Source organism: Dinoponera quadriceps, unplaced genomic scaffold (assembly GCF_001313825.1).
Source record: "Dinoponera quadriceps isolate SergipeBrazil2010 unplaced genomic scaffold, ASM131382v1 scaffold365, whole genome shotgun sequence".
NCBI classification, from domain to species: Eukaryota; Metazoa; Arthropoda; class Insecta; order Hymenoptera; family Formicidae; genus Dinoponera; species Dinoponera quadriceps.
Genome location: NW_014554573.1, coordinates 415,246 through 440,903, shown reverse-complemented (window position 1 = coordinate 440,903; position 25,658 = coordinate 415,246). Strand labels below are relative to the sequence as shown.

At 44.7% G+C, this 25,658-nt stretch overlaps 1 protein-coding gene across 6 annotated transcripts in view; it reads right to left on the bottom strand.

Moving 5' to 3' along the window:
- LOC106752111 (synaptotagmin-7) overlaps window positions 1–25,658 on the bottom strand; it is a 157,987-nt gene that overhangs the window by 73,071 nt on the left and 59,258 nt on the right. For 2 of the 6 annotated variants that reach the window (XM_014633540.1, XM_014633541.1), the window contains exon 1: window positions 4,634–6,666. The exons of the other annotated variants lie outside the window; for them this stretch is intronic. In XM_014633540.1, the coding sequence (XP_014489026.1) occupies window positions 4,634–4,722 (89 nt within the window). In that variant the 5' untranslated portion in view covers window positions 4,723–6,666. Of the gene's footprint in view, window positions 1–4,633; window positions 6,667–25,658 lie in introns of those variants that run through there. 6 annotated transcript variants of the gene reach the window in all.

Here is a 25,658-nt window from a genome sequence, read left to right as displayed (position 1 = left end):
ACACTTCATTGCTTGTTCGTGAATTTTTGGCCAAAAACAATACTGTAACGATGTCCCAGCCTCCATATTCGCCAGACATGGCTCCGTGTGACTTTTCCTATTTCCAAAAATAAAGAGAACCTTAAAGGGCCGTCGTTTTACAAGCATAGATGACATTAAAAGCGCATCATTGAAAGAGTTAAAGGCTATCCCAAAGATCGAGTTTGAGAAGTGTTTCGAGGATTGGAAGAAGCGCTAGCACAAGTGCATAATATCTAATGGGGACTATTTTGAAGGCGATAACATTAATGTAGACGAATAAATAAATATTTTTTTCAAAAAACGAAAATTCCCGTTATTTTCTGAACACACCTCGTATGTGAACGTCGTTTCAACTCATACGCGAAATTCCGCTCTTGATGGTCTTATACGCGCGCGACAACTTCGACAGCGCCCGGCTTCGTGTAGCCGATCAAATATTTCGCGGTTGTAGTTCGCGGAATTTCCGGCCCAACANTACGATAATACTACGTCGTAATTAAACCCCCCCCCCCCCCACGCTTTCTGTCTCTTTCTAGTGCTCGAGAGAGAAAGGGAAATTTCGCCGCCCCAAGTTCGCGCCTTGGCACTTATTGAGGTAAACTCGTAAGACGTATGCGCGTCTATTCAATAGTCGTCATTCGAAATGAATGAAAATGTAGCAAAATGAATTTATACCTATTTTACGTGACTGAATTTACACCTATTTCACGCGACCTCACAAAATTTTTTCTAGAATTTTTTCGTTATTAAGGGAATACCGTACTTAAAAACTTTTGCTGACAGCATACTGAAATTTTCCTGCATAGTTTACGTTTTATTATTAGTTGCACTGAATTATGAGTGCTTTTATATCGCGAAAGTACGCGTGATGATAAATTGGAGCGTTGCTCGGTATGTGGTGACAATGATTAAAAATTTCAAAGTGATTGACAAGCCGAATGTGTTTTCAATATTAATATTTAACATTAAATTTGTGTACTTTTTGATATATCCCCCATGTTAAAGTAACACAATTTCAGTGGAGCGTTTTTAACACAAAATTTCTCATTGTGTAAGTTCTGAGTGCTTTGATTAGAAAAATTCCAAAGAATATTCTTATACCTTTCCAACGAAATTTAAAGACCTAAAGCGATACGAAAAGTTGCGACTGTCACATGCGATGATTTCGCGTAAAAATGTGCGATACGAAAAAATTGATCGCGGCAAGATATGAGCCGGGGAACGAGATGCAATTTTTACGAGTACTTACAAAAGAAGTTCTTTACTGTTGAGAAGTTCCCTACGGTGAGCCACGTCTGTGTGGAATCATGTGCAACATTTAACACGCGCGCGCGCGCGCCCGATAAGTATTACGCATTTTGAACGATGTGAGAACGTTAATTCGGGGCTTAGACGAGTAACTTGGTTGAAACTGTTATGAAGTCGGTTAAATATTCCATGCGTACTCTGTCCGTATTGTTACCGATAATTTTCAATTCAGTGTAACATATGCATATACAAGCGGGATATTTTCGTTTAAACATTTGCCGCTGTGCACAAAGAAGATAAATATCACACACCGAATGGAATAATGTGTGACGTTCTCCGCGCGTACATTCAACTGCAAAAGAAGAGAGATTTCAATGGCGATTCTTCTAATTTCCGGCAAAAACGCGCCGCCGGTTGAAAAAATTCACGAGGAAATTCGTCGCGGGGATATCAAAGCAATTCTCTCTTCGGCGCGCTTATTTTTTTAAAAAAGCAGCGAATTGTAAATATTATAAATATCCCTCAGCTCTACTGTTTCTTATCGTCGGCGCCGTGTTTAATTTCATTCTCACAGACAGCCTCACTTATCGGCAATTAAAGCATTTCGCAATTTCATTTGCCACGGATGTACCGAGGACCGCACGTCCGTTACGTTAGAAGTAATTTCCTCTGGTAAAAAGGTACACGAAGATGTTCAATCGGAAACCGTCGCTTCGTTCGAGCGACTGTTTTTCGAATAAAGTTCCTCGCTTTTGAGAACGGAGATAAGTGTCAGTAAAAATGGTTCATCGTAATTGCGAAACGTTGTCGAAGGGGTTTTTTTTTTATAGCGTTTCCGCAAAGACGAGTCAGCTGTTATTAAAGTTCTCGGTTGCACGAGTAGAAGTAATAAGAGAAAAGACAGAAATATCACGTCGGATATCGCGGTATGAGCAAATTATTTTGAGAACACCGCGCGCACACACCAGAGGGCTTGCAACCCCGGCGTGTTAAATCTCTCTCGGGGAACGTTCTTTTCTTCTTCTCCATTTTTTTCATTGCAAATATAATCAACCTGTCGCGACACTCGCGTTTCACCCGTGACGACTTCCCATCTCCCCGCGTGTATTATTTACGAGAAGCATCCGCACGGATATAAATATTGTGCTTCGCACTCCACGATATGAGATGCAAACGAAAAAGAAAAAACAAACGACGAACGGGGAAGAACGGCCTGGAAAGGAGACGCGTTGCGACGCGAGAAATTCGCAGCCACGTAACTCGTCACACACCTTTCTTGAACGGCGCGCGAAGAAGCCACGAAATAGGCACTTCTGACGATGAGAGCGACGAGAAGGTGTCGAATCACTTTCATACTCGTACATTCACTTCATGCTCCGTGATTACGTCCGCGGAAGCGGAAGATAGGATTATACGAGTTAGTGGAATCTTCGGCTCGAGAAAATTTTGATTTGATTTCCCTCCACGCTATTTACCGCTTTTCTCGCTCTTGTCTCGCTAGTGTATTTCCCGTGTTATATCTCTCCCTGCTTTCGCTCGAAAAGGAAAGAAAGAAAAATCGGAAGCAGATGCATTAACGCGAATTAAATGCTAAGAGGGAAGATAAGCTAAATGATAATGCGAATATAAAGTGACAAACTTGCGAAACCTAATTCGAATACGCAAAAGAGCAGAGCAACTTCTTTTCCACGAAACGCCGTGGCGCTCGATTATAATCACTGAAGAGTGATTCGATATTCCAGTCATTGTAATTCATTACCCTCGATCGGTCGCTCCCTATTGCGTCCACTATCTCCCACCGATTTGAGTGGGTCTTAACCGGCGGTTAAACGCACTTTGTTTTCTTACGTAGCGAGTGCCGGCCCCGTCAGGCCGCCTTTATAGACTAATTACGGGCTCGTTCGACTGTAATATTTCAATAACAATTCCATCCCATTAACCTCCACTTTTTTTGTACACGAACCGGTATCGATTCCCCCTGAGCCGCCGGCGCGGAGCCACAGCTTTCTCGTTCTTCTCGAGAAGCGTGAACGATGCTTATTGAAAATACTTAACGTAATAACACACCTCAGCTACGGTTATTCTCCGCTACGGTTTTATCGCTCTACAAGGTAGTATTGTGCAGCTCCATCGTCCTCTCTACGAGAAAAGGTATTCTATTCTCTACACACCGTCTAGAGATAATTAGCAAGATATTCAACGCAATGTGTATATGTTTCGTGTGTTAATTAGCGGTGGCATTTCGCAACATTGAACGAGAAACCAGAATGCGTTTAATGTAGCGTGCGTGCGTGCACTCCACACGCTCGGTTAAATTAATATTTCTCGCGTCCCAATATTTGATGCGACGATTATTGTTATTATTATTATTATTGTTGTTGCAAAATTTCACCCACGCTAAATATTGTCATTATTATTATTCCCCGCACGTATATTTATAGGAGGCACTTATTTGCATGATAATACATTTTAACTCTCAATCAATGCAGCCAGCCGGCTCACAGCGGCGCCCATACATTGTTTATATTACGATAACTAAAATGCACTGTTGACATTTAGTTGTCTCGCACGCCCGCGGCTCTATATATATATATAGTAATTTGACCAAAACCATCCCGGATGGGGCACTACATCCGTTCAATTAATTTCTTGGTCTTCGACGACTCTTCTCGCGGGAATCGTTTCAGAGAGGAGAAAAGTTCGAGCCGGGAGTTATACACACGTCCAATACGTGTCATTTTCGGTTTCCAGGGAGAAAAGCAAGCGGTGACGTTTATGAAATCGCGCTCGAGAAAGGTGTACAGCCGAAGGGGAGGGGGGAGCAATTTCGGGGGGAAAAAAACGAAATTCGATTAAAGCTCGATTAAACGTACATTACGTCATGATAAGCGGATACATTTCACTTTGTGTCATGCTAATGCGAACGTCACCACCTCAGCTCGAAACGATCGATCGGGCGGGCGGAAGCGGTCGGTAATTCTAATCAGCATAATTTTCACCTTTCTAAAGGACCCTCGCTCTCTCCCTCTTTAATCTCGGTCGTTTCCAAAAAAGTCAGCCGAGTCGTTTCCCCGGGGAAACATGAAACGTCCAACGCAAGCTCAGCACGCGCACACGCGCCGAGAGAGCGTGGAAAAGAGAGAGGTCAGTTCAGCATCGGCACGTACACACACCACGGGGAAAAATGCTCGCATGCAGGCGTACAAACAAAAGAAACGGCGGGCGGACAACAACAACGACATACACGCGTGCATGGTGTATCTCGGCTGGTCACCGGTCGTCACCGGCGCAGCGTCCTCGAGTGTCCTACCAATTTCGTGCTCCACGAGCTGAGAACTGAGAGGGGGAGAGATCATTTACTCACAGACTCTGCGACAAGAACCGTGACAGCGCCAACTTGCTGATACGATTGTTTTTCAGGCCGTCCAACATCGCTGATGCCGCGATTTCCATTTTCGCGCTTAGCTCCGCTAGCGTAAGAAAATTCGGAGGCAAAAGGAGGAGGGGGAACGATGCGTTCTCTCCGCGCGAATTCAATCAACCCCGAAGAGAGAGAGAGAAAAAGATATACTCGCGCGAGGAACGCGATCGCTCTCGCGCCCTCGCTTTATCTCTCAACGGCGACGCACTCCGTGTGCCTCTTGTCTATCCGCTGGTGGCTCGTCGATGTGTCTCGTTTCATGATTCGTCGTCGTCGATGCGCGTTTTTCTCGGCGTGCCTTCGCTGTGTCTCTCTCGCGCGCGCGACGAAGGAAACTTTACGACTTTACGGCGAGGTGCGATATGCGAAAACTCGGCTCGCTTCGATGGATCGATTCGATGTTCTTGTTGACTCAGGTAATTCACCTTTCCTGTCGTCGACCATGCGCTGGGGCGACGCGTCGGTATCGCTCCGACTTCTCGATAGACGACGAGCTTACGCGATCATTTCTTCTTCTTTTCCGGCTACTTCGACGTTAGAGCTCCCTTTCTCTCCTCTTTTCTCTCTCGCTGCTCTTCGATCTCGTGCGAATATATCACTCCTCGCTCCTCGTCGACCCTTCCTCCCGGCGGTCTTCCGTTTTCATTGCTCTTCAATATCGCGTCCAGTTGATAAAGAGAGCGTCTATTTTAAACGAGATAAGGGGGAAGAAGTTCCATCGAAAGAGAAATATCACATCCAAAGCGAGCGAAAGAGAAGCCTGGGACCTCTACGAGTCGGAAGTTCGAGTCGATGGTTTGGAAGTTTCAGTTATTCTATTTAACCCAATTTCCAACCGGCTGGCGCGCTCGTTACGGTCTCATTGAATCGCGGTCGTTAAAATTATCACAATTGCGGCGCTCTTTAATGTCCTAGATTACGCAAGTGTCGCTAATGGCGTGCGTGTAAAAATACGACGGCCGAGTATGTATTACACACACATATATATGTATATCTTCGTATATACCTGCGTGTGTGCCTCGTGTATCGAACTGTCCCTCGCTCCGAGTACGCTCGCACGCGCAAAAGCTCGAAATGGCTGTCCCGAAGATCAACAACAAACAACGCGAAACTATAAACCCAACAACGACAACTGGAATCGCCTTTGATTCGACAACAACGAGAGAATCACATTTTACGCCTTGATGAGTCCGGGAGAGGGTGATGGCGGTGACGGTTGTAGATCGTCGTGGCGAGTCTCGTTTAGGGCCGACCACACTCTGGCCGAGGTTCTTCAGGCACTTTCCTTCCACACACACGTACAAATACACACACACACACGCGCGCGCGCGTACGCACTGATGCAGCGTCAGGAATCGCGGCGGGACTTGAAACGCGCGACGCACCGCGAGAAAGGCACCATGAGGTCTTCCCCCTCAGCTTCGTCGGTCCTCCCTTTTCCCGTCCCGCTACTTTCGCCTTCTCTCGGTCGTGTATCGCCAGACAACGGACTTATCGGTCATCCCGTGAAAACATCGACATAAAAAGAGATAGAGTGAAAGAGAGAGAAAGAGAAAAGGAAAGAAGAGACTCGGCTGTTATCTCGCAGCACACTCGACACAGAGGGAAGAATAAGGGTCCTCCACGATCGATCTACGATCCCTTTGCGAACAACAGCGTCGTGACGGCCGCTAAGGCGAGTGTTTCGGCCCGATAAATCCAGCCCCGAGGATCATTCTCTCTTCTCTCGTGGCGAGGCCGATCTTGATCGTTCGCTCGGCGAGATCGCGAGTTCAAGGGCGTTTTGAAAGGGAGAAGACGGCGTCCAGGCTTTGTCGCGCGTAAGAGGATAATCGTGTATTTAAGAGAATGAAAGGGCAGAGAGAGAGAGAGAGAGAGTCGGTCACAAGAGATAACGGAGAGAGATCGAAGGAGGAAAGCTCTCTCCCCCTCTGTGTGGACAAGCTAGCCGTTCGCCAAACGCGGACTGCCGCTCTGTGGTCGACGGTGTGACCTACTCGCACTGCTCTCAGCTGCTTCCAACCCCCCAAAGTACCCGCCATCCCTACTACTCTTCGCGTAGCCGCCCCTACCTCCGGCTTCGCATTTACCCCCGGAGCAGTCACTATCCCTAGCCCGATCTTCTCCGTCTCTCGGCTGTTCCCCACCCCCGTGCCTCCTCCTCTTCCTCTCGCTACCGCCAGCCCACCATTCCCCCGAACTTCCACCCACTCCTCCTCTCCCCCCTGTGTCTGAATACCCCCACTAGGATCCACGGTAGCCACTTCCATCCGCCGCCGCTTCCCACCCCCGTCGCTTTTCGCCCTCACCTCGTCGCACACTCTCATCGCCGAGTTGGAAACTCCTGGTTTTACCGTAAAACCGGTTTTTTCCAGGTACGCTCGCCACACGATTTCTCTCTCTCTCTCGAATCTTTCGTCCCCGACCCCGATCAGCGCCGCCGCGACTCGTCGGTGCAAGCAGTCTCGCGTGCGCGCGACGAGTGACTTTTCGCGGGACAAATAGTGGATGAACGCGTTACTCCCCTCTTCGTGTTCACCAGCGCGCGCGCGAGCGAGAAAGCGCCCAACTCCCGCGCACGGATGCTCGTGGACGCACTATCTACACTTGGCGGCGCGTATCATTAACGTGAGCGGATCTTATCGATTGTTGTGCCGGTACACCCAAGTGCAAGAGTGTCGAATAAGCAATACCGCCTGTATAAACGTATGGGAATCTCGTGGTATGCATAATGCGCTCTGACGAGCATTAATTCTCGATGGATACGCGACCGATACGACGGCTCGATCGTTCCCATCCTCTGCCCTTCCTTCGTATACGCTATGTGAACTAACTTGAATCTACGCTTTTGGTCGTGTTATGCATCGCCATTAACCCGATAGACTTCGACAAGTCCAACAGCAAGGAGAATATTTGGTTAATGGACTCGAACGAACCTTCCTTCTATTGGGGATGAGCAGAAATCTCACCCTTAACGGAAATGTCGATAGTTTTTGCAGATCGTCGGAAGTGACATTCCTCGGCGAATCGAGTCCTCTGGAGCGAACAAATGAGGCTTTTATTCTGAGCGATTTTAGCCGGGTGTTGATTTTATTTGCAGTTGAATGCTTTATCGAATGTTTTTGGGGGAAATCAGAAAATTGTTCTACGGGGGCTGATCAACTGCCTGACTCTTTCGCTACGCTCGTCGCTACGCTGTCGGTAACTTTCCCGAGAAGTTGAGACTTCCCCTTGTCATCCACCATAAAGACGTCAAGGTGAAACCTTGGAAACTTACGGGATCACCTGACGCTTCCTCGAGAAACACGGGTTAAACGGGCTAAAAGCGAAGCCGCGATGGAAACCTATCGTGACCGGACTGAATTTCCCAAGGAGGAATCTATTACTAACCGATAAAAAAAGTCCAGTCGGTGCCATTAACCCGTCTCAGCTTTAAATACCATACACGACGACCGAGAGATACACATATACAAATAAAGAAATGTCGTTTGACATAACCACAAGGTTAATGTGAGGCTTAATGGTTGCGAATACCGTTAAAATGCTTTCGAGGCAGTCGTTAGAAAAGAAGATGCGCGTCTTTTCGCATAGCACGTGTCCCGAAGGTAACTCACCCGGCATCGTCAGGCTTTTAGTGCGGGGAGCACACGTTTTTCTCCCCTCGAGTAGGAGTGTGAATGTTCCAGCACATGCACCTAAAAGTTTCGCGAATCCTCGCCCGTACTTTCAAGTTCGCGTAAAAGACTCTCTATATGTGTGTGTCTCTGCGACCAGACGCTCCCTCGCCGAATGCGGCTGTTCCTTAGGCCAGCAGTGCCAATTTATCGCAAGTCAAGCATCTAACCGGGAGAAATTGTAAAAGTTCCGCGCGAGTGACTGCGTTTCGAGGCGTGCGCCGATAAAATCGCGACCCGAGGAAACGAAACCGCCGCCGATCGATTAACGGCGACTCGCGAAACGCAATACGTGACGAACATCTCGAGCGTTTCGCGAACCCCCCGTAACTCTCGCCGGTAAACTATTTTTTATTGCGGTTGTCTCGCCGGCTAACATCGGCGAAATGAACGAACAAACGATTGGACGTTACCGCAACGAGCGATATAAACCGGGCAATTTATGTGTGTGACCTGCGTCCGCAGGCATCCTACGCGCACACGCGCGTGTTATTGCAAACTATTCGTACCGAGCCTTATTAACGTTTTTCCTCAAATATCCATACGACACGTGCGCACGCGCGCGATTTACGTAATGCGGCGATTGTAGGTAACGAGGTTTCGTCGATGTGCCAATTAGAATATACCAATTGGAGAGGCAGACCCGAACCTTTCTCTGCGATTTTAGCCGTTCGGCACGATTTCTCCTAATATAATCGCGAAATGTACAGCCACTCCCGCGCCCAGATACAGATATTCACGCGCGTGAACGAATGTATCAACGGCAGTTATAAACGCCGTGATTCTTCCCGCAGGAATTTCGGCTCGTCGACGACGTTGATCTCCCCCGTGGGACAGCCGATCGGCGCCGCAGAGACACCGTTACACGCGGAGAAATGGGGGATCCGGCTCGGTAGAGATCGAGACGAGCGTCCGTAAACTTCCGGCCGCAAGGACGGACGTTGATGGAACGATCATCCGTCGTCTCGTTTTTCCGCAGATTTTCCCGCAATCATCACGGACGACAAACCCCGACCGGAGAAGATCGTCGGCGGATTTTCGGCGAGAGACACTCTCACGGCACGCGTCGCCGAATCCTCCCGTCACATCACTTCGCTGCTCACACACGTTAGACGTACGTAATGCGAAGCATTTCCAGCCGCTTCACTTATAACCAGTTTACCGTATCAGAGGGGTGATCACGCGACCCTGAGATATATTCAGAACGCAATTACGTGTTAAAATGGGACCGGGGTATCTCATCGATTACAGACGTTAAGGATCGAACTAAAGAAACTGAAGAAAAGAAGAGAGAGTGTAAAAAGAAGGCACGCAAGGAGATGCGATTTCGTGGAAACGTCACACCTCTTGGTTTATAAACGATCGTGCCTCTCTAGGGCTCGCGAATTAAAGTTTCAGCGTGGCGTGTAAATAGTCAATAAACTTTAATATGGATTACACGGGGGAGGCCCTCGTGTAATTTCTACGGGGAGGAGCTCCATCCGTGCGAATCGAAGTGTATGCGGAATTCTTACGGTGCGGAGGGAAGGGCCACGTGCGCGACTTCGTCGCTGGTGCGAGGGAAGGAAGTCGCTCGAGAAACGTGGCTAAATGAGAATTCTTAATCTTCCCGTTCCACCGCCCCGCGCATACCGAAATCGTTAATATATGACGGCGATTAGCGACATTAATGCCGACATATCTCTCGTATGCGGACAGCGAGCGGGAAAATAAGCGAGGGGAAGCTAGCGAAATTTGAAACGCTTCGAGCGGTGAACAACGTGACGCTCGATCTTATCACGCGATTTTGCAACAATGTGACACAGAGTGTGACCTTCGTCAAACTCAAATTAAACTTATCTCGATTGAAAATGATAACTAATTATTAAACTGGAAATTTCGACAGAATTTGCGAGAACAATTCAAGAGTGGTTCAGTAACAGAGGATAGAGATCAGCACCAAACCGCTAATTTGTTACTTTGATTTTTACAAGAAGGTAACTCGACACATCGAATTTTAGCATACCGAAAAATCAAATGACGTTAACAACACAGTTCAACGCTTATAATCAGAAACTTCTCTTCTACTAATTTCCGAAGTTCTGTAATCTGTCGTCCAACAATAATCGAAAAGCTAACGATTGCCATCCTGCGTTAACAAAATGGAGCAAGAAATACTTGACTAGCAGCAATTCTAAATCCTGTGAATGTTGTCATTAGGATGATCTTCAGCCAATGATTTTACTCGAACGAACCGGACCTCACGTTCGCGCAAGGTACGTCCGTTTCCGCGTAATTTTTCATGAGTTCGCGGTTCATTACATCGAGCAGCGAACGGGGTTATCCCTTCCAATCTGTTATCTGACTCACAACTACGCACAACTCTTCATATAATTCATAAACGAGCTATCTCGCGACTCACTGCCCTTCAACTGACGCTTTCGACAAGATATCGCGCGACACACGGTGTCGTTTATTTGACGCCCGTGCCGAGATATATCTCGGCAATTTGATGTCGTCCATCCATGACGCGCCGTTGTCAATACAATACAGTTTGGCTTTAACATTTTCCGATAATAGAGACGTGAAGTACGAGAAATCGTGTTCGCGCGCGTGTACGTATCACGAACGAAAATAACTATGTAATAAAGGGGGCGCGATTTCGGATAAAATGTTTGTCCTGTTCCGTGGATGAGAGAGAGAATGTATGTGTCCGTCCGTCCGAAGGGTTCGTCCTAAAAGGTCTCCTCGAGAATCTTCTGGTCTCGAGTGAAGGGCGATCCGTCACTTACGTTGATGCAATCGGATCTAAGTCGCTTAACGTCGCCTATATAAATCGACAATACGCGACGAAGTAGTACTCGGCCACTCGATGTAATTTCATACCACTTTTTTATCTCCTTTTCTCACCATCTTCTCCCTTTCCCTCCGAGTGTCCTGCCGCCCGCGCGCGTGGACAAGTTACGGAGAGTGTGTGCATAAGTAACAACCTTTATTCCGTCATAACATCTCGCTTTGCGGTCGATCGTCTTTAAGCGGACGAGCGTCGTTTACGACGCCTGAATAATTTCTCGTCGAGACGACGTGTGGCGTTATGTTATACCGTTGCTGTTACCGCGTGCTCGCGTCGTGGTACATACGGTTGAATCTCAGATTAAAGCGCAATATAACGCCCGCGCATATATATCGTCACCGTGTTTTTAAATGCGTCCTCTCCGCTCCGGGGGGAGGAGAGCTTATTCTGACACCGCTCGACGAGAATACGTCGCAGCTTCAATGTGAGCATTAGAGCCGCAATCTCCGATTTTTCTCGCGTCTTTTCAGCCGCGGAATGCGCGAGCGAAATTTCCACGACAAGTTAAACAAGTTGGAGAATAATATTGTGCGCATAATGTTCGTGAAACGACAACAGGTATGTGCTGATGTTGTGAAAATGAGATTAAATTCGCGGCGACGGGAGAATGGAAACGATGTCGATTTTGCGTAAATCGCGAAAGTTACTTTTTCGCTTACGCTTGCTGCTTTAATTAAAGTCACGTGAACGTGGCGCTCGTGACACATATAATAGCATGACACATATTTTCCCTTTCGCGCGGCCTACACGCCGGTATTCACCGCCCGCTCGCATCTTCCATCTGCAATAGAATCTGGGTATACTCTCAAGAACATTGCGAGCGTAGCTCTTTCTCACAACGCGAACAATCGTGCGTTTTCGCAAGACGCGAGCACTGTGGGAGAGAAAGAACGGAAAGCCGGTGATCAAGTTTGTCGGTATAGAAACCGAGGCACGAATTATACCGATGATGCGATCACATTGGATGCCACGTCGCAAGGATCGACACGCAGGAATGCACGTCGCCGACTGTATTCGCACTCGGCCAACTGAAAGATCAGTTCCCTTTCTAATTAAAGGCTCGATGTTTTCCTGCTAAAACTCGAGTCCAATTTCTTTCCCGAATAATCTTAACGAAGTAATTTTCCGGATGAAATATGATTAAAGTTCTAATCTAGTTAACGTCTAGTTATAGTTAAATAGAAGCTTAGCTTTTCTCACTCTCTTTCCTCCCGGTGCATATAACTACCGTTCCTTTGAAATTCGACCCAAGAGAGCAAGCCTGAGGCAACAACATAACGAACCATAAGGAAAAGCAACGTTCTCTTGGTTCGTTCATGATACTAATGAAAAATCATTACGTAAACGATTTCGTTAGAGTGAAATTTATTGGATATTAAGGGAAGAGCAAAGCTCCCTATATCGTCCACTTATAAATTTATAAGCGCAATTTTCCATACTCACTAAATGATCGTGTAATTAAGAAATATTTCGAGAAATGGGCTCGAATTTCACGAGAATCTATCGAGGAACAACACGAATGCAAATATATGCTTGTGCGCCTACGATTACCCTCGTGCATATATATTTTTAGCACACGTATTCCAAATATATCGCATGAAATGTTAATAAAAGCTGATATTTCAAGATCACCCTACTCGGCCAGAAGACAGAAAGATGACCGTGATTCACTGTGATTGCATCTCATTAATGTTGCCCGCTTGCAAATCTACCCGATCCAGCATACATAAATTACACGTTCCACAAATAAAAACAGCATGTTGTACTCATCAGCGTAATGATACGGGCGATTTGACGAGATCACGTCGGGGCGTTGAACGTCGTTGAACTGGCAAATGAGAGGTCGCAAATCCAAAATACAGCGGCAAAATATAGCCCCGTATTTAGCTATCGCGCACATAGCGCGACAGCTCTCCAAGCGCGTCCAGGAATAAAATTCGTGCGCACACCACTGCATTTAGCTGAGTAAAAGCGAGATATGGACTCGAATTTTAAATTATCGCTCGATGATGATGGTGCACTTCCGGAAGATGAGAAAAAAGTCACAAAGATTGAGAGAAGCGAGTCGGTCGCATCTCGACGATGGTCGTGCGCGCAGAGAGAGAGAGAGAGAATATATAGACTCGCCTTATACTCGCGGTGGTACAATGGTGAAGAAGATTTCCTCGAGAAGACGTGCTGACCGATCAGGTCGAACGGTTATCTGGTTGATGGCGACCGCATGCACCGATAACACACCGCACTCTTCCTCCATCTCTCTCTCTCTCTTGCCATCCTCTTTCCTTCCCCCCTCCTCCGTCTTGTTCCTCCGGTCGGTCGGTCGGTCACCAAGTTAATCTCTACTTCGCAGAATATGACTATCTAAGCTCTTTGCTTTCAAGTTGGATCGGGTCCGAATTTAACTTGATCCGCTGTATGAAGTGACGTTTATTACGACCATCCCGATAGAAATTATTCTATTCGGTCGTTACTGTTGAATAATCTGGCGATTATCGCGTGGAGAAGTTGAAATTGCGTGCTATCGGGACGACGGCGGATTCGAATCGTCGCGATTTCAGCCAGTCGAGCTTTAAATCTTTCAGCCATTGATCCGCAACCACCGTCGAGATATTACGCGCGCTCGCTCGCTCTCTCTCTCGCTCCTTCTGCACTGTATCGATCCGGACAGGACCGACAATTACGCGCTGATGTCGAAAAATATCACATATGCTCAGATATTTATCGATTTTTCCGACCGAAGCAAAATATTATTTTACAGCGTTCGCTGTGGCGGACGGTTATTCGCACGCGGAATAAATCTCGTCTCATAATTTCGATCGTGGGCGTGAACACTACGGTCTAGTCACTGTGTTTGCGGACATTTATCCGTGTACGTGTTCGGAAAGTACGACTGCGCGCAAAGTGCGTCAGTGTTACGTAAAAAAATAGCCTACGGCGGGAGCAAGAATTGCGAACGGACGAGTGTTAAAGTACGTACACGTGGTTGACATTCTTCACGGTTGACGTTTGCCGCATGCAGCGTTGTGAACGCGTTTTGTTTTACTTACGAATATATGCCTGCCGAAAAACAGAGAACCGCTCGTCGAGTACAAAAGACTCACGCTCGCGCGAAATACACGGGCGACGCTTTTATTCGATGCAACGGTCGTCACGGGAGCGATGTATGCGAAATCGCGCTATCAAATAACACGTCTCACCTGTACCCTGAGTCATAAAATAGAAAAAAACGTGAAATTTGAGAATATCGCGCAGCGATATCAAAGTTCATTCACGCGTTATTCGAGTAACGACATCCTTTGTATGTCCAGTAGTTGTAAGTTCTCGCAGTATCGGAGAGGTCAGAAGTAATCGGATGAACCTTTCCGATGTACTTTGCCTTTATCGTTTGCGAAAACGAAGTAAATGATAGTGATGAAAGTTTTGTATTTACGTTTTCGTGTTTATAAGTACGCGTGTCTATTTTTACGTCTACAATATGCGTTTAAATATTTCAAGAGGAGCAGAGATCCAATGTTGCGCTTTTAGATTCGGAAGCGGCAACGGAGATACGTAAATACAATTGCTCGGAAAATTCGGATGTGTTACATGGAAGGGCAGGGAGCGCGACTGTTTTATCCATAGAGATATAAGAATAGAGGGAACAAGGGATATATGCTACCTGTAAGTGGAAGTGATAGAGGCAAAGAGAGAGATGGATGCCGAGTGTTCTATCTGTCTCTTTCTGGTCACGCGCTGAGATTGGCTGCCGCGCCAACAACGATATAGCTATACATTTTTCTCCATCCAATTCAAAGAAACTGTCATTGCTAAAATGATCACTGCAAATATATGCTGTTTTCACTTCAAAATACAAAGGTAGTTGAAGTATATTCAACCATTTACGCCTTATATCTACATCCTTCGGTAGCCTACAACATTTACATATTTTTTTAAATGTAGGAAAAAATAACATATAATTATTTGAGGTTACGTATTTGTACTTTCTTACGAGTGAAAACTGCGGTTACATCCAGGATAAGACTCCGCCTTGCATTTCAAACAATGCCTCATTTTTAAACAAATCGCGTCCAATTATTATTTTGTTAACGTTCGAATATTTAACGAATTTTAATTCTACACACATGTGCACGCATATTTACAAAACGAAATTTTAGTCTGCTTTCTCCCCTCCTGACGTCGCGTGGTCGTCTTGGCGGCTCATTGTAACAACCAATCACAGCGCTCAACTAGAAAGAGACAGATAGGACACTCGGCATCCATCTCTCTCTTTGCCTCTATCACTTCCACTTACACGCTTGTTCCCTCTATTCTTATATCTCTATGGTTTTATCGGGCTACAAATAATGCCGTGTGCGCAATGTGCGCGAACAAGTGAAGGAATACGTCTACCGCAGGATTTGCCAGATCGAATTCAATATTTGGACAGCATAATAGTATTGGATATCTTAAACATAAATCCGGTTAGATACTCCGCGGTTTATCTTAGCGGATGAAACTCGGGTTGTTCCACTCGATAAATGATAAACACTCCTTAATAAGTTACAAGATACCATCGCGTCAAACGTTGTAGTAATTAATACGTAATTTTGCGGCTCCGACGCGACTGCGTTATTTTGTGGTAAACACAATAATTATCGATACGATAAATACGATCTGGTTCTCGCTGGAAACATTATTTGAGAGAGTCAATCTCTCTAAAAATTCTCTTTTTTACTTTTTTTGTAATTAAACTTTTTCAATTAAATATATCGGAATATTCTCTCTTTGCCTTTATCGTCCATGAAAGAGACAAATAACGTTAATAACGATTATCGAAATCGTTAATAACGATTTTATATTTACGTTTTTGCACGTAATTTCACGTTTCAAAGTTCTGGAAATTAAATTCTAATGCCAGAAGCGAGAAATAAAACATTATTTTGGTACTTTTCCAATAATTTCTCTAGAATTCGTGGGTTAATGCGTAACTGTAAAACTTTGTGAACCATTGTAAGAGGAGTTTTTATTACAGGCACATACGGCATTTTTGGATAGTGCGCGATCATTTGTTAATGAAAGAGAATCCAGGAAAAAGAAGATTTCACTGCAGGTTTTACGTTTCCGTTCTATAAAATGCGAGTAATTGCATGCGAAAGAACTTATTCGTTTCAACGAATACCGTAATAAAAAAATTGTGCCTGTGTGATTTCTCGGACGTTACAATACTAGATGGAAAAGAAATTTTATTTTAAGAACAAATACGTTTTGCCAGCCACTAAGAGAGAATGCTACCGCATTATTTATTAATATTTTATTATTGTGCATTTATGGTGTACGTTTTTTCACGCGATATTTATCGAAATCTCCTTCATCTCGCGGATTATCTAAAAACATCGGGTCGTTTCTTAGTAAATTGAACGGCAGCGATATCATGTTTAAGCGCGCATCTGCAAACCACCTAAGCACCTGCCACCACAAAACCAATATTTGCGATGAAATCCCGATACAACGCTTTAGTGTTAGCAGGCAAGTTCGAGGGATAAACACTGCAGTATATCGTAAATGACTCGATGCTCGACCGAAGGGCCGTTATCTTCCTTCTGCCTGCCTCGTGAAAATGTCTGCAAGAACCATACATTGGGCTTACTTACAACCCGCTACTTTTTATCCGGATAGTTTCGCAACAGCCACCTCTAAAACAGATATTTCGTGCATTGCATGTACACCTAATCCTAATTAATTATACGATACATAACATGGCCGGTATTGCCCTCAAAATCCAACATTTATACGCGTGTTACTACTATGATTTCACCCACATAAGTGTGTAAAAATTACATTACGTGTACACTGCAAATCCAAGTGTGTGCAACTTATACACACTCGTGTGTGTAAAATCATAGTAGTGACATGCGTAAAAATATGTAGAAAATGACTAACATAATTTTACACACATAAGCGTGCGAAATTACACACTTTGGACTTTACAGTGTGGTACGATATATCGAGGATTAAATTTAACGTCTGCTGCCTTCTACCAGCGGCTTTCGCTTCATTCTCACCCGCACGATACGTCGGATAATTAGTCGTAATTTATACGAAAGATCTTTCCGCCGCGAGTCTGCTGTTCTCTTAATACAGCTCGTGGTAGGTGCTCGCTTAGAAGGAAATATACGACGTTTCCCGTCGATTCGGCGGAAGAGCGAAATATCGCTTCGTAAATCAGGATTTCGCTGTCCGCCGTTGTCGCGGCTGTCATGTTCAATTCCGCACAAAGTCCTCTCTGAAGGCCTTTGACGAACGCGCCTCTCAAAGACCTCTCTCGAACACTCTTTTCCAACTTGACAACGACGGAGCGCACTTTTCGATAATTCTGCGTTTGGACATACTTATAACATCCCTCTAAAAGCCAGCGCAATACTGCTTCTCTAACTACCTATCTCTCTCTCTCTCTCTCTCTCTCTCTCTCTCTCTCCCTCTCTCCCTCCCTTCCTTTCTGTCTTCTTTCGTCTTTTTCATCGACGATATTCGAAATAACTGACGGACGGCTTTGACTTAAAAAAAAACTCGCAAAATTTGTTCACATTCGGTTATCAATGCCAATATTCTCGCGTTTATACGACGCGTGAAAACACCATCCACAGCCGTCACGCGCGCAACAGTCCAGCCCGCGGAGTAATAAATGTTGCTATCGCCTTCATTAAAATTTCAATTATTTGCCCTGGGCGATTCCTGGTTTTACGGGCGGCCAGAATTTTATTGCAAGTCTCAAGTGAGTCGGCCATATTCGATTGGCCGTTCTGGGAAAACATTCGGGTAACATGAGCGCGTACATTCGCCGGGATATAAATGTAAAATACTAGACAATGTTCGTGAGAACGAACGAGGGAGGGTCCGGTTTCGACGGTTCGCGCGATATACGACACCGATCGAAAACTTTACGTTTCGTCCTGCGCAAAATTCCTGCATGTCGCGATACGAGGAGTCTTATTTATGAAGTGAGATGACGGGCCCCGTATTTCCACGTTTGTTCAGAGAAGAATAGATGGAGGGAAACGTCGTTTGTCCGCGAGGAATTGTTCCAACGATTTTCGATTAAGGAGGCGGCGGACTAGCGCAGAGACAATTCGACTCGCTCCCTCGAATCAACAATAAGTAACTTCGAACAGAGCGGATGTTCTCTCTCTCTCTCTCTCTCTCTCTCTCTTTGTGAGAGTCTACGGGACTCGATAATAAACCCGAACTCTTCCGTTATGTCGTCGCTGAAAACATTCAACGATCGCAGATGGCGGATATCGGCATAAATAATGGCGAGACCTTTAAAGTTAATCTCTCGATAATATCGAGACTTTATAGGACTCGGGATTACTTTAAATCGATAGGTTTCACTGACCTATCTCGGTGTCGCACAGTGGGACGAGTTTGCCATTTCTTTCTTTAATATTCAATATCTCCGTAAATAGATTTGGAAATGTGTAATAAATATTCATGTGCGTTAAAATAACATCTTCCTGGGTTACTTTCAATAGATAAGCAGAATAAACCTTTTATCCTGCTTATCTATTGAATTGAGCTCTTATTCATATATCTATAGACAAAAACTTGAAATTAAACGTTATTGTATTATTTCCAAGCACAATATGAAAATTTACGTCATACATAATTCAGAGAATATGTTTAATTCCTTTTATTGCATTTGTCACAATTTCGAATTTTGGAAGCCTTCATCTCACCGTGCGTCGCCCTGATACATATCCTCTTTGCATGTATACGTGTCGGTGTGTGTTTCAACGTAAAATTCATCACTGAAAAGTGATATGACACAAAAGAGAAAATTGATTGCATAAAAAAATGCAACGTTACGTAAATTCTTCGCGTGACCGATCTCTTGTATGTTCTACAACGTATTTCCAATGAATATGGGGATGTTTCGAATTAATAAGCTGCATTATTCTCATGAGAATGGCGCGAGAAATTGCACGTTCTTGGGAGTGTGTCCTCCGCCAAATACCGTCATTTTTAACTCCGACAGCGAGCGCACAGCGAGTATTTTTCATATCCGCATGAAGCATCCCGTCGTTACAATATCGAATAGTGGCGTGACAGTGGACGATTCATTCACATCCTTTCTTTCGCGACATTAGCGATACAGGAAGAAGCGGGTTTTCGCGACGAAATAAAATGCGGCGAAGTTAGAAGGAATGGCTCATTTTCGTGGACAGCGATGCATTTAATTAATGTCCATCGATCGCGCGCGTCCCGACGATGGCCGCGATATCAAGTCACTTGAAGAGCGTAAAAGGACCCACAAACTGTTATAGCACGCAACGTAACAAGTGGCATCTGTTGCATTTCGCGTTGGTTTAAGTGCTGCGAAACACTTCGCCGCTCTCTTGGCACGCTTCCAATTGCCACATTCCTCTCCCACCTCCCCCCTTCTCAGCCAACGGGGGGCGAGGAGGGAGAATTTATCGCGCGCACCGTTGCGTTTTCATAACGCCATTTTTCCGCCGACGACACGAGGAGTGTTGAATAATTTATCCGTTTGACAGTGACAAAGAAGGCGACGCGCGTCACGGCGAAGGCGTAACATCGACGAAAAAGGGATCGTTGCGTGTACGTGCACACACACACACACACACAAATATACATGGGGTATATTCGCGACGTGGTTGTGCGTGCGGCGCGGCCGTGTTGAGAATCGTCGACAGAAATGAAATTACTTCGATGACGCTCGGTTAATCGACTCCAAAAACGCCGGGCTTTATTCGTCGAAACCAAAACAAAAGAGAGAGAGAGAGAGAGAGAGAGAGAGAGAAAGAGAGGCAAGCGATCAAAAAGCAGCAACGTCGGCTCTTTTTATACTTCATCGCTCGTGTGACGCGCAGCGAGCCGTTATTTTGCACCCTGCACTTTGTGTACTTTCTCTGCAATCGCTTGTTTATCCGCTCTTTTTTGCTCAATCATGCACGCAAAAACTGCGTGTGCACCAATTCTAGCTTTCCCAGAGAGAAAGATGGAGGGGGAAAATATGCGCTGCTTTTACATCGAAATATGAAGTATATCCCCTCTCTATCAAATCCCGGAGTGGCTCATGGAAATATTAATTCGCCGATATTTCGTTGAAATTTTATTGCTCGCGATAACATTAATCGATTAAACATTTAGTATATATTAAATATTAATTATATCAAGCGCGCGCTCGTTTGCTTTACACGCGATACGTACGCGAGACACGCCGAGATTAGACGGGCCGATTATATCCGACTATGTGCTCCAACGTTTTACCTGAGGAAAGAAAAACCGTGAGAGATAAGACACGGTTCTCCCCCCTAATAATCGCAAACGCCTTCCCTTTCAATCATAGATTGCGCACGAAGCGTTTAATTTAATTCGGGATTTCCTGAGAAAACTGTAGTTCCTCAGTTTTCGGGCAAGATAGACGGAGAATTTTCGTAATTAAGCTCGTTAGTCAGAGCGTCGTGACGCGAACGTGCTTCTGCTAATCGCACAGCCCGTGCGCAACGCACTGCATAAGCACGTCAGTCGAGGGTTGAACGATGCATCATGCGTATCGGTATGCGGGATTCGGGGACATGTACATCCTCCGCATCAACGAATAACACCCTCCTCCTCCTCCTCTCCCCCGCCTCGTATCATTCGTGATTTACGCCTTCTGCTTCCTGAGCGCCGTAGCTGGCGTTGCAGGTACTGCAGCGCGAACTGCAAACGCGGTATAAACTTAAATATCTCGATAGCACACGCGCGACCAATATGCGCCAAAATATTATACTGCTAGAGTGCACGGGGATCGTGCTAAATCATTGCAATAAATCAGAAGTAACGCGCTCGAAAGTCCACCGGAATTATCGCGCGCATTATCGTGCAACGATATCGAACGTATCTCTCTCTCTCTCTCTCCGTATGTGTGTGCGATAATTAAAGCTTTAGCAAAATAGAAAAACGCGTTCGCCTGTTGCCGTTTGTTCTTTCCCTCCTCCCCTCTGACAAGAGGGCAGGAAGATTTATTTGTCGCGTCCCCGATGACGCGATATGGAAATGTAAGCATTTCGGATTTAAACGTCGCTGGCTTTTCGTTACTCTCTTAAGTAGAATCAATGAATATAAGTAAAATAATATTGTACCGATAACGCTGCTCAATACAAAAAATGTATCCTGGATCTAAATGATTAATTCTAGTTAATTTTGTAGCGTTGACCGCAGATACAGCAATTAAAATCAAAGCTTAGCTCTAATTTTCATCATAGAGTAAGACAACAATAAAAAAGAAATTTGATATTTGATGTTTGCGTGGTGTGTAGAAAAGGGAACCAAAATCATCTTTTTCAAAGTTAATTTTTTACTTTGAGATATGTGTATGGTAGCTCTGTGAGAGTTTATGAATGAGACATGCGTTTTAATTTCCTGCAGGAAGAGGTAGAGATTATTTCTATTCTTTCATTGTAACATTCTTTATTTCGAGACTCTATTAAAAGACGTCTAATAATACTACATTTAACAGGAATTTTAGCTTTTTTGACGGTATAAAAGATGAAAATAAAAAATTATAGTCAAAATATGTTCTGTTGTTTTATTATCCACTAATGACTGCTTCTCCCTAACAATTACGCTTAGAGAGAACCCAATCCTCCGGAGAGAAATCGTGTAAATGCTTCGAGTTAATTCTGTTTGGAAAGGAGGGAAGTTACGGTTAAGTCTCGTTATACGTGTTTTCCTGCCTCCTTAAAAAATAATATTTCTCCTATCGCGGTTGTGTAAAATCTCACACCGAGGCGCGCGGTTAATGCGCGTATCCACGTGCCGTAAACCTGCGGATAATTTGGAAAACCGAGATATTCCGTTGTGGAAAGTGGCACCTCGGCGGCTTGTATCTGTCACGCAAGAACCGCGGTAATTTCATTAGCTTATGATCATGAAATTCCAAGCGCCCAGGAGTACATAGCCAGCCAACGCGAAAACAATGGCGAATTTCGCTCGCACCCGCCGCTCGCTCGTTCCTCCCTCGCTCTGTGAGTTCGCTGTTCCATCCATCAAAAGGAAACCACCTGAGTCTATCCTATGTCTGGAAACTTTATGGTCGGGGTATAAAATCACACCTCCGGAAAGTTTGAAGCTCGTGCCGAAGGCGGTAATACCACTCGTGATAGAAAAAAAGAGAGAGGTGTGATGCAACAACTCGCGCTTTTCGTGCTGAAGTAAGTTAAATGAATGTAGCGTACATTCGTTAACGTCTGTCAAAAAAGAGACATCGACGAAAGCGACTCGGGGAGAGTCATAATACTTCACGCGTTCACGTCAAACGCATCTGTCGCTGTACTCGACAGACGTAAAAGTTTCATCACTTCTTCATTCCAATTATTGTTTAATTTAATATTTAATCTCCTAATTTTGTTTCAAAGTTTTTCAAGGCCCATTTAATAATACGAAAGTTTGGTGTAACGCTGTAAGTGTAATAACGACAGAAAAAGGGTGGTAAAACCATTTTAAACGCGGCAACGACTTGGCAAAATAAATTTTTCTCGCGCACGTGTGCAATAAAAGTTCCGATACACGACTCTGCACTCGCCAAGTAAAACGTACAATCCAGACCTGTGTAATATAAACCATGTAACATAAATCAAACGGAAAACGATTTCCTTCGCGATAGCGGTAGTTGGAAACAAAAACTTACAATTGGCTCTCATTAATTACTATATTCCGTTCGCCGTTCCTTTGTCGTATTGTTTCGCTCCAACAAAACACAAGCGCGCAAAAATGGCAACGCGTGAAACGGAGACTTGCCTCCTGACCTCCGGTGTATTAAATTAATGACGAAGTCTGCGAAGGACAAAGTGGTTTCAATTTCAAAGGTCTGGAAGTGAGATCACTCGGGGAACAAAAGTACATTGAGTCTATCGTACACGATCTACGTAATCCACCGTACAACAGCCACGTTTGTTGCCTCCGGACTTAGCAAACTATATTCCCCGTTCTTTTTATTCCACCCAAAAGTGGGAAAAGGCAGGTGGATCTGGTCAGAGCCTGGATAAGCCGGACAACTTTCTTATCACTTCGAGTCTAGAAATGTCGGAAAGTGCATTTTTAAGAACTAACCGAATATACAATCATTTCCATTCTGACTAAAAATTGCTCTCACTGCGACACGATAAAAAAAAAGTTCTCTCGTTTTTTGTTCGATGTTGTTTTCCAAGTATTGTAATCGACGTGCATTAGTCGGTCAACAAATGCAAAAACACTCTACACTCTACTGGACGCCGTGGAAAAACAAAGCTCCTTTTTTTTTTTAAAGCAAAGCTGAACACCATTATTTCGTTTGTTTCGTCAAAAGGCGAAAACGTTTTTAAAGCATAATACATCGTGGATTTTGTTTAGTGAAAAAGTAAAAACACTCTCAAAGCGCACATGTAAAGCACACTTGATGCGCAAACGCGTTCTCTCTTCTGCAGCGCGAAAATACGTTACTCTGCAGTAATACATAATCTTTCTTCAGGCGAAACACGTACTTCTCGCAGTCGCGCCATACATTTTATTGCACCCTATCGTCAACTATGTTTCACATGTAATCGGAAAGAGCAATGTTCAATCCGATAAGATATTTATGCTTTTTTTCAATCTGTGCATAATATTCTCGTCGATGAAAGCTTGAAATTTATTCCCCTGATTTCTACGGAAAATATAGTTTCTTCGTGTATATATTCCCTTTCTTTTCTATCCTTGATATCGCGGAAATCTCCTCGCGAATATGTAACCGCAATAAAGCAAATTACTTAATCTCGCTTTAGTAGGAAACGGCTTCTTCCCTTGCAACAAAAATGGTACGCTATTGCCGAGCGCCCGACATTTCTGTTGCAAGTAAAACATTTGTACCGTTTATCCCAAAAGGTCGTTTCTACCTCCACCCTAAGCACAATCTCCTTGCTTGAAGCGAAATCGGTTTCGGGCCTGTTCCAAGCGAACTGATTTTCTTTAATCTTACAGTACACACGTGTACGCCCGATCTCGTAAAAGGGGATCCGGAAAAACTCGAGTGTAGAAGGAAGAAGATCCCGTGAAATTAAATTCTGGTAATTTCGAAGAAATTTTAGGGCCGACTTCGAACGTTATCGGAAACATGATGAAATTTGATCGGAAACATAAAAATTAAATGAAAGTTAGCGCGAATACATCAGTTACATGGCGCAGGATCTTTCTTGTACATTTCAAGGTTAAAGAGCAAACATGACATCCTGACATATTTCTAAATAATCTTACTTGACTGGCGTCAATGCCAAAACCGATACGGTTATACGATTCACTCTTATGTCTGAAATGAACTATTTCGAAGCGCTTCGATCGAAGCGTGCGTCTTGTTCAACTAGACTTTTATTTCGACACAGTGGTATAAAACTGCACACAGTGCAACTGTGCAATGTATATTAAACGGTATTCAGGTTATATATAATATTACGGAGAAGAAAAAATGAATGATCGTCGTTATAAGCCAAAAATAATATACCCCATTCATCTTTTTGTTATCGAGGGAGATTTTCCCGGTGCACTTCATTATTCCGGTGATTTTCTAAAACCTCGACGATAACGATCTGTAAGTACAGTAGCTGTCTATTCTACTACTTGCTTCGCGTCTTTTGCGTCGTCGTTTTTTCCCTCCTTCTCACCCTTTCTCCCTTACAATCGCTCCTTCTCCCTTAAGCTTGCATATCGATCCGCAGACAATAGGAATCCAGCGAGCAATCGAAAGAAGGGAGATGGAGAGTAGAGAGAGAAAGGGAGAAAGGGGTGGAAGGGAGGGGGGAGGAGGATGATAAGCGAAGGATGAAAACTGAGAGGTATGAAGGTAAATAAAGAAGATAGCAGACAAACGATGAGAAAGGTGTAAAGAAGACAGCGAATAAAAAGTAAAAGACAGAGGATCGGGCATTTCGACGGAATGTCAAAGGTGAGAGAGGAAAAGAGCCGGGAGATAAGAAAAAGACAACGCGGGATCTCGAGAAAAAGAGCAAAAACTGCGTTCGACATAAATTGACCAAACGATTCCGGTGTACGCGCGCCCGCCGCAGATACGAAGAAAATACATTTATCAAAATTGTTTTACAACGTGATATTAACGCGTTCGCTGTAACACGCGTCGAGTATGCATATTAGATCGGACCACTTAGTACACACTGCATGTTTCATATCGCGCGGGAGGTCCGCGAATATTTTTTCGACCGAGTCCCGATCAATCATCCGTTCGTGCGACTTCGGTGAATTCGATCCGACCGGCGAGACACGAAAGCTAGTCTCTCTCTCTCTCTCTCTCTCTTTCCTCTCTGCTCTTAATTAAGTACAGCTACTTTAGATAGAAGGGTTTGCGCGCGCGAGACGGTACCATTATCTCCTGGTAAGATGCATAAAGTGCGATGCGACGTAATAGGATAATGATTGACTTTGATGAATAAGGCCAGGCACGATAAAGTCGTTT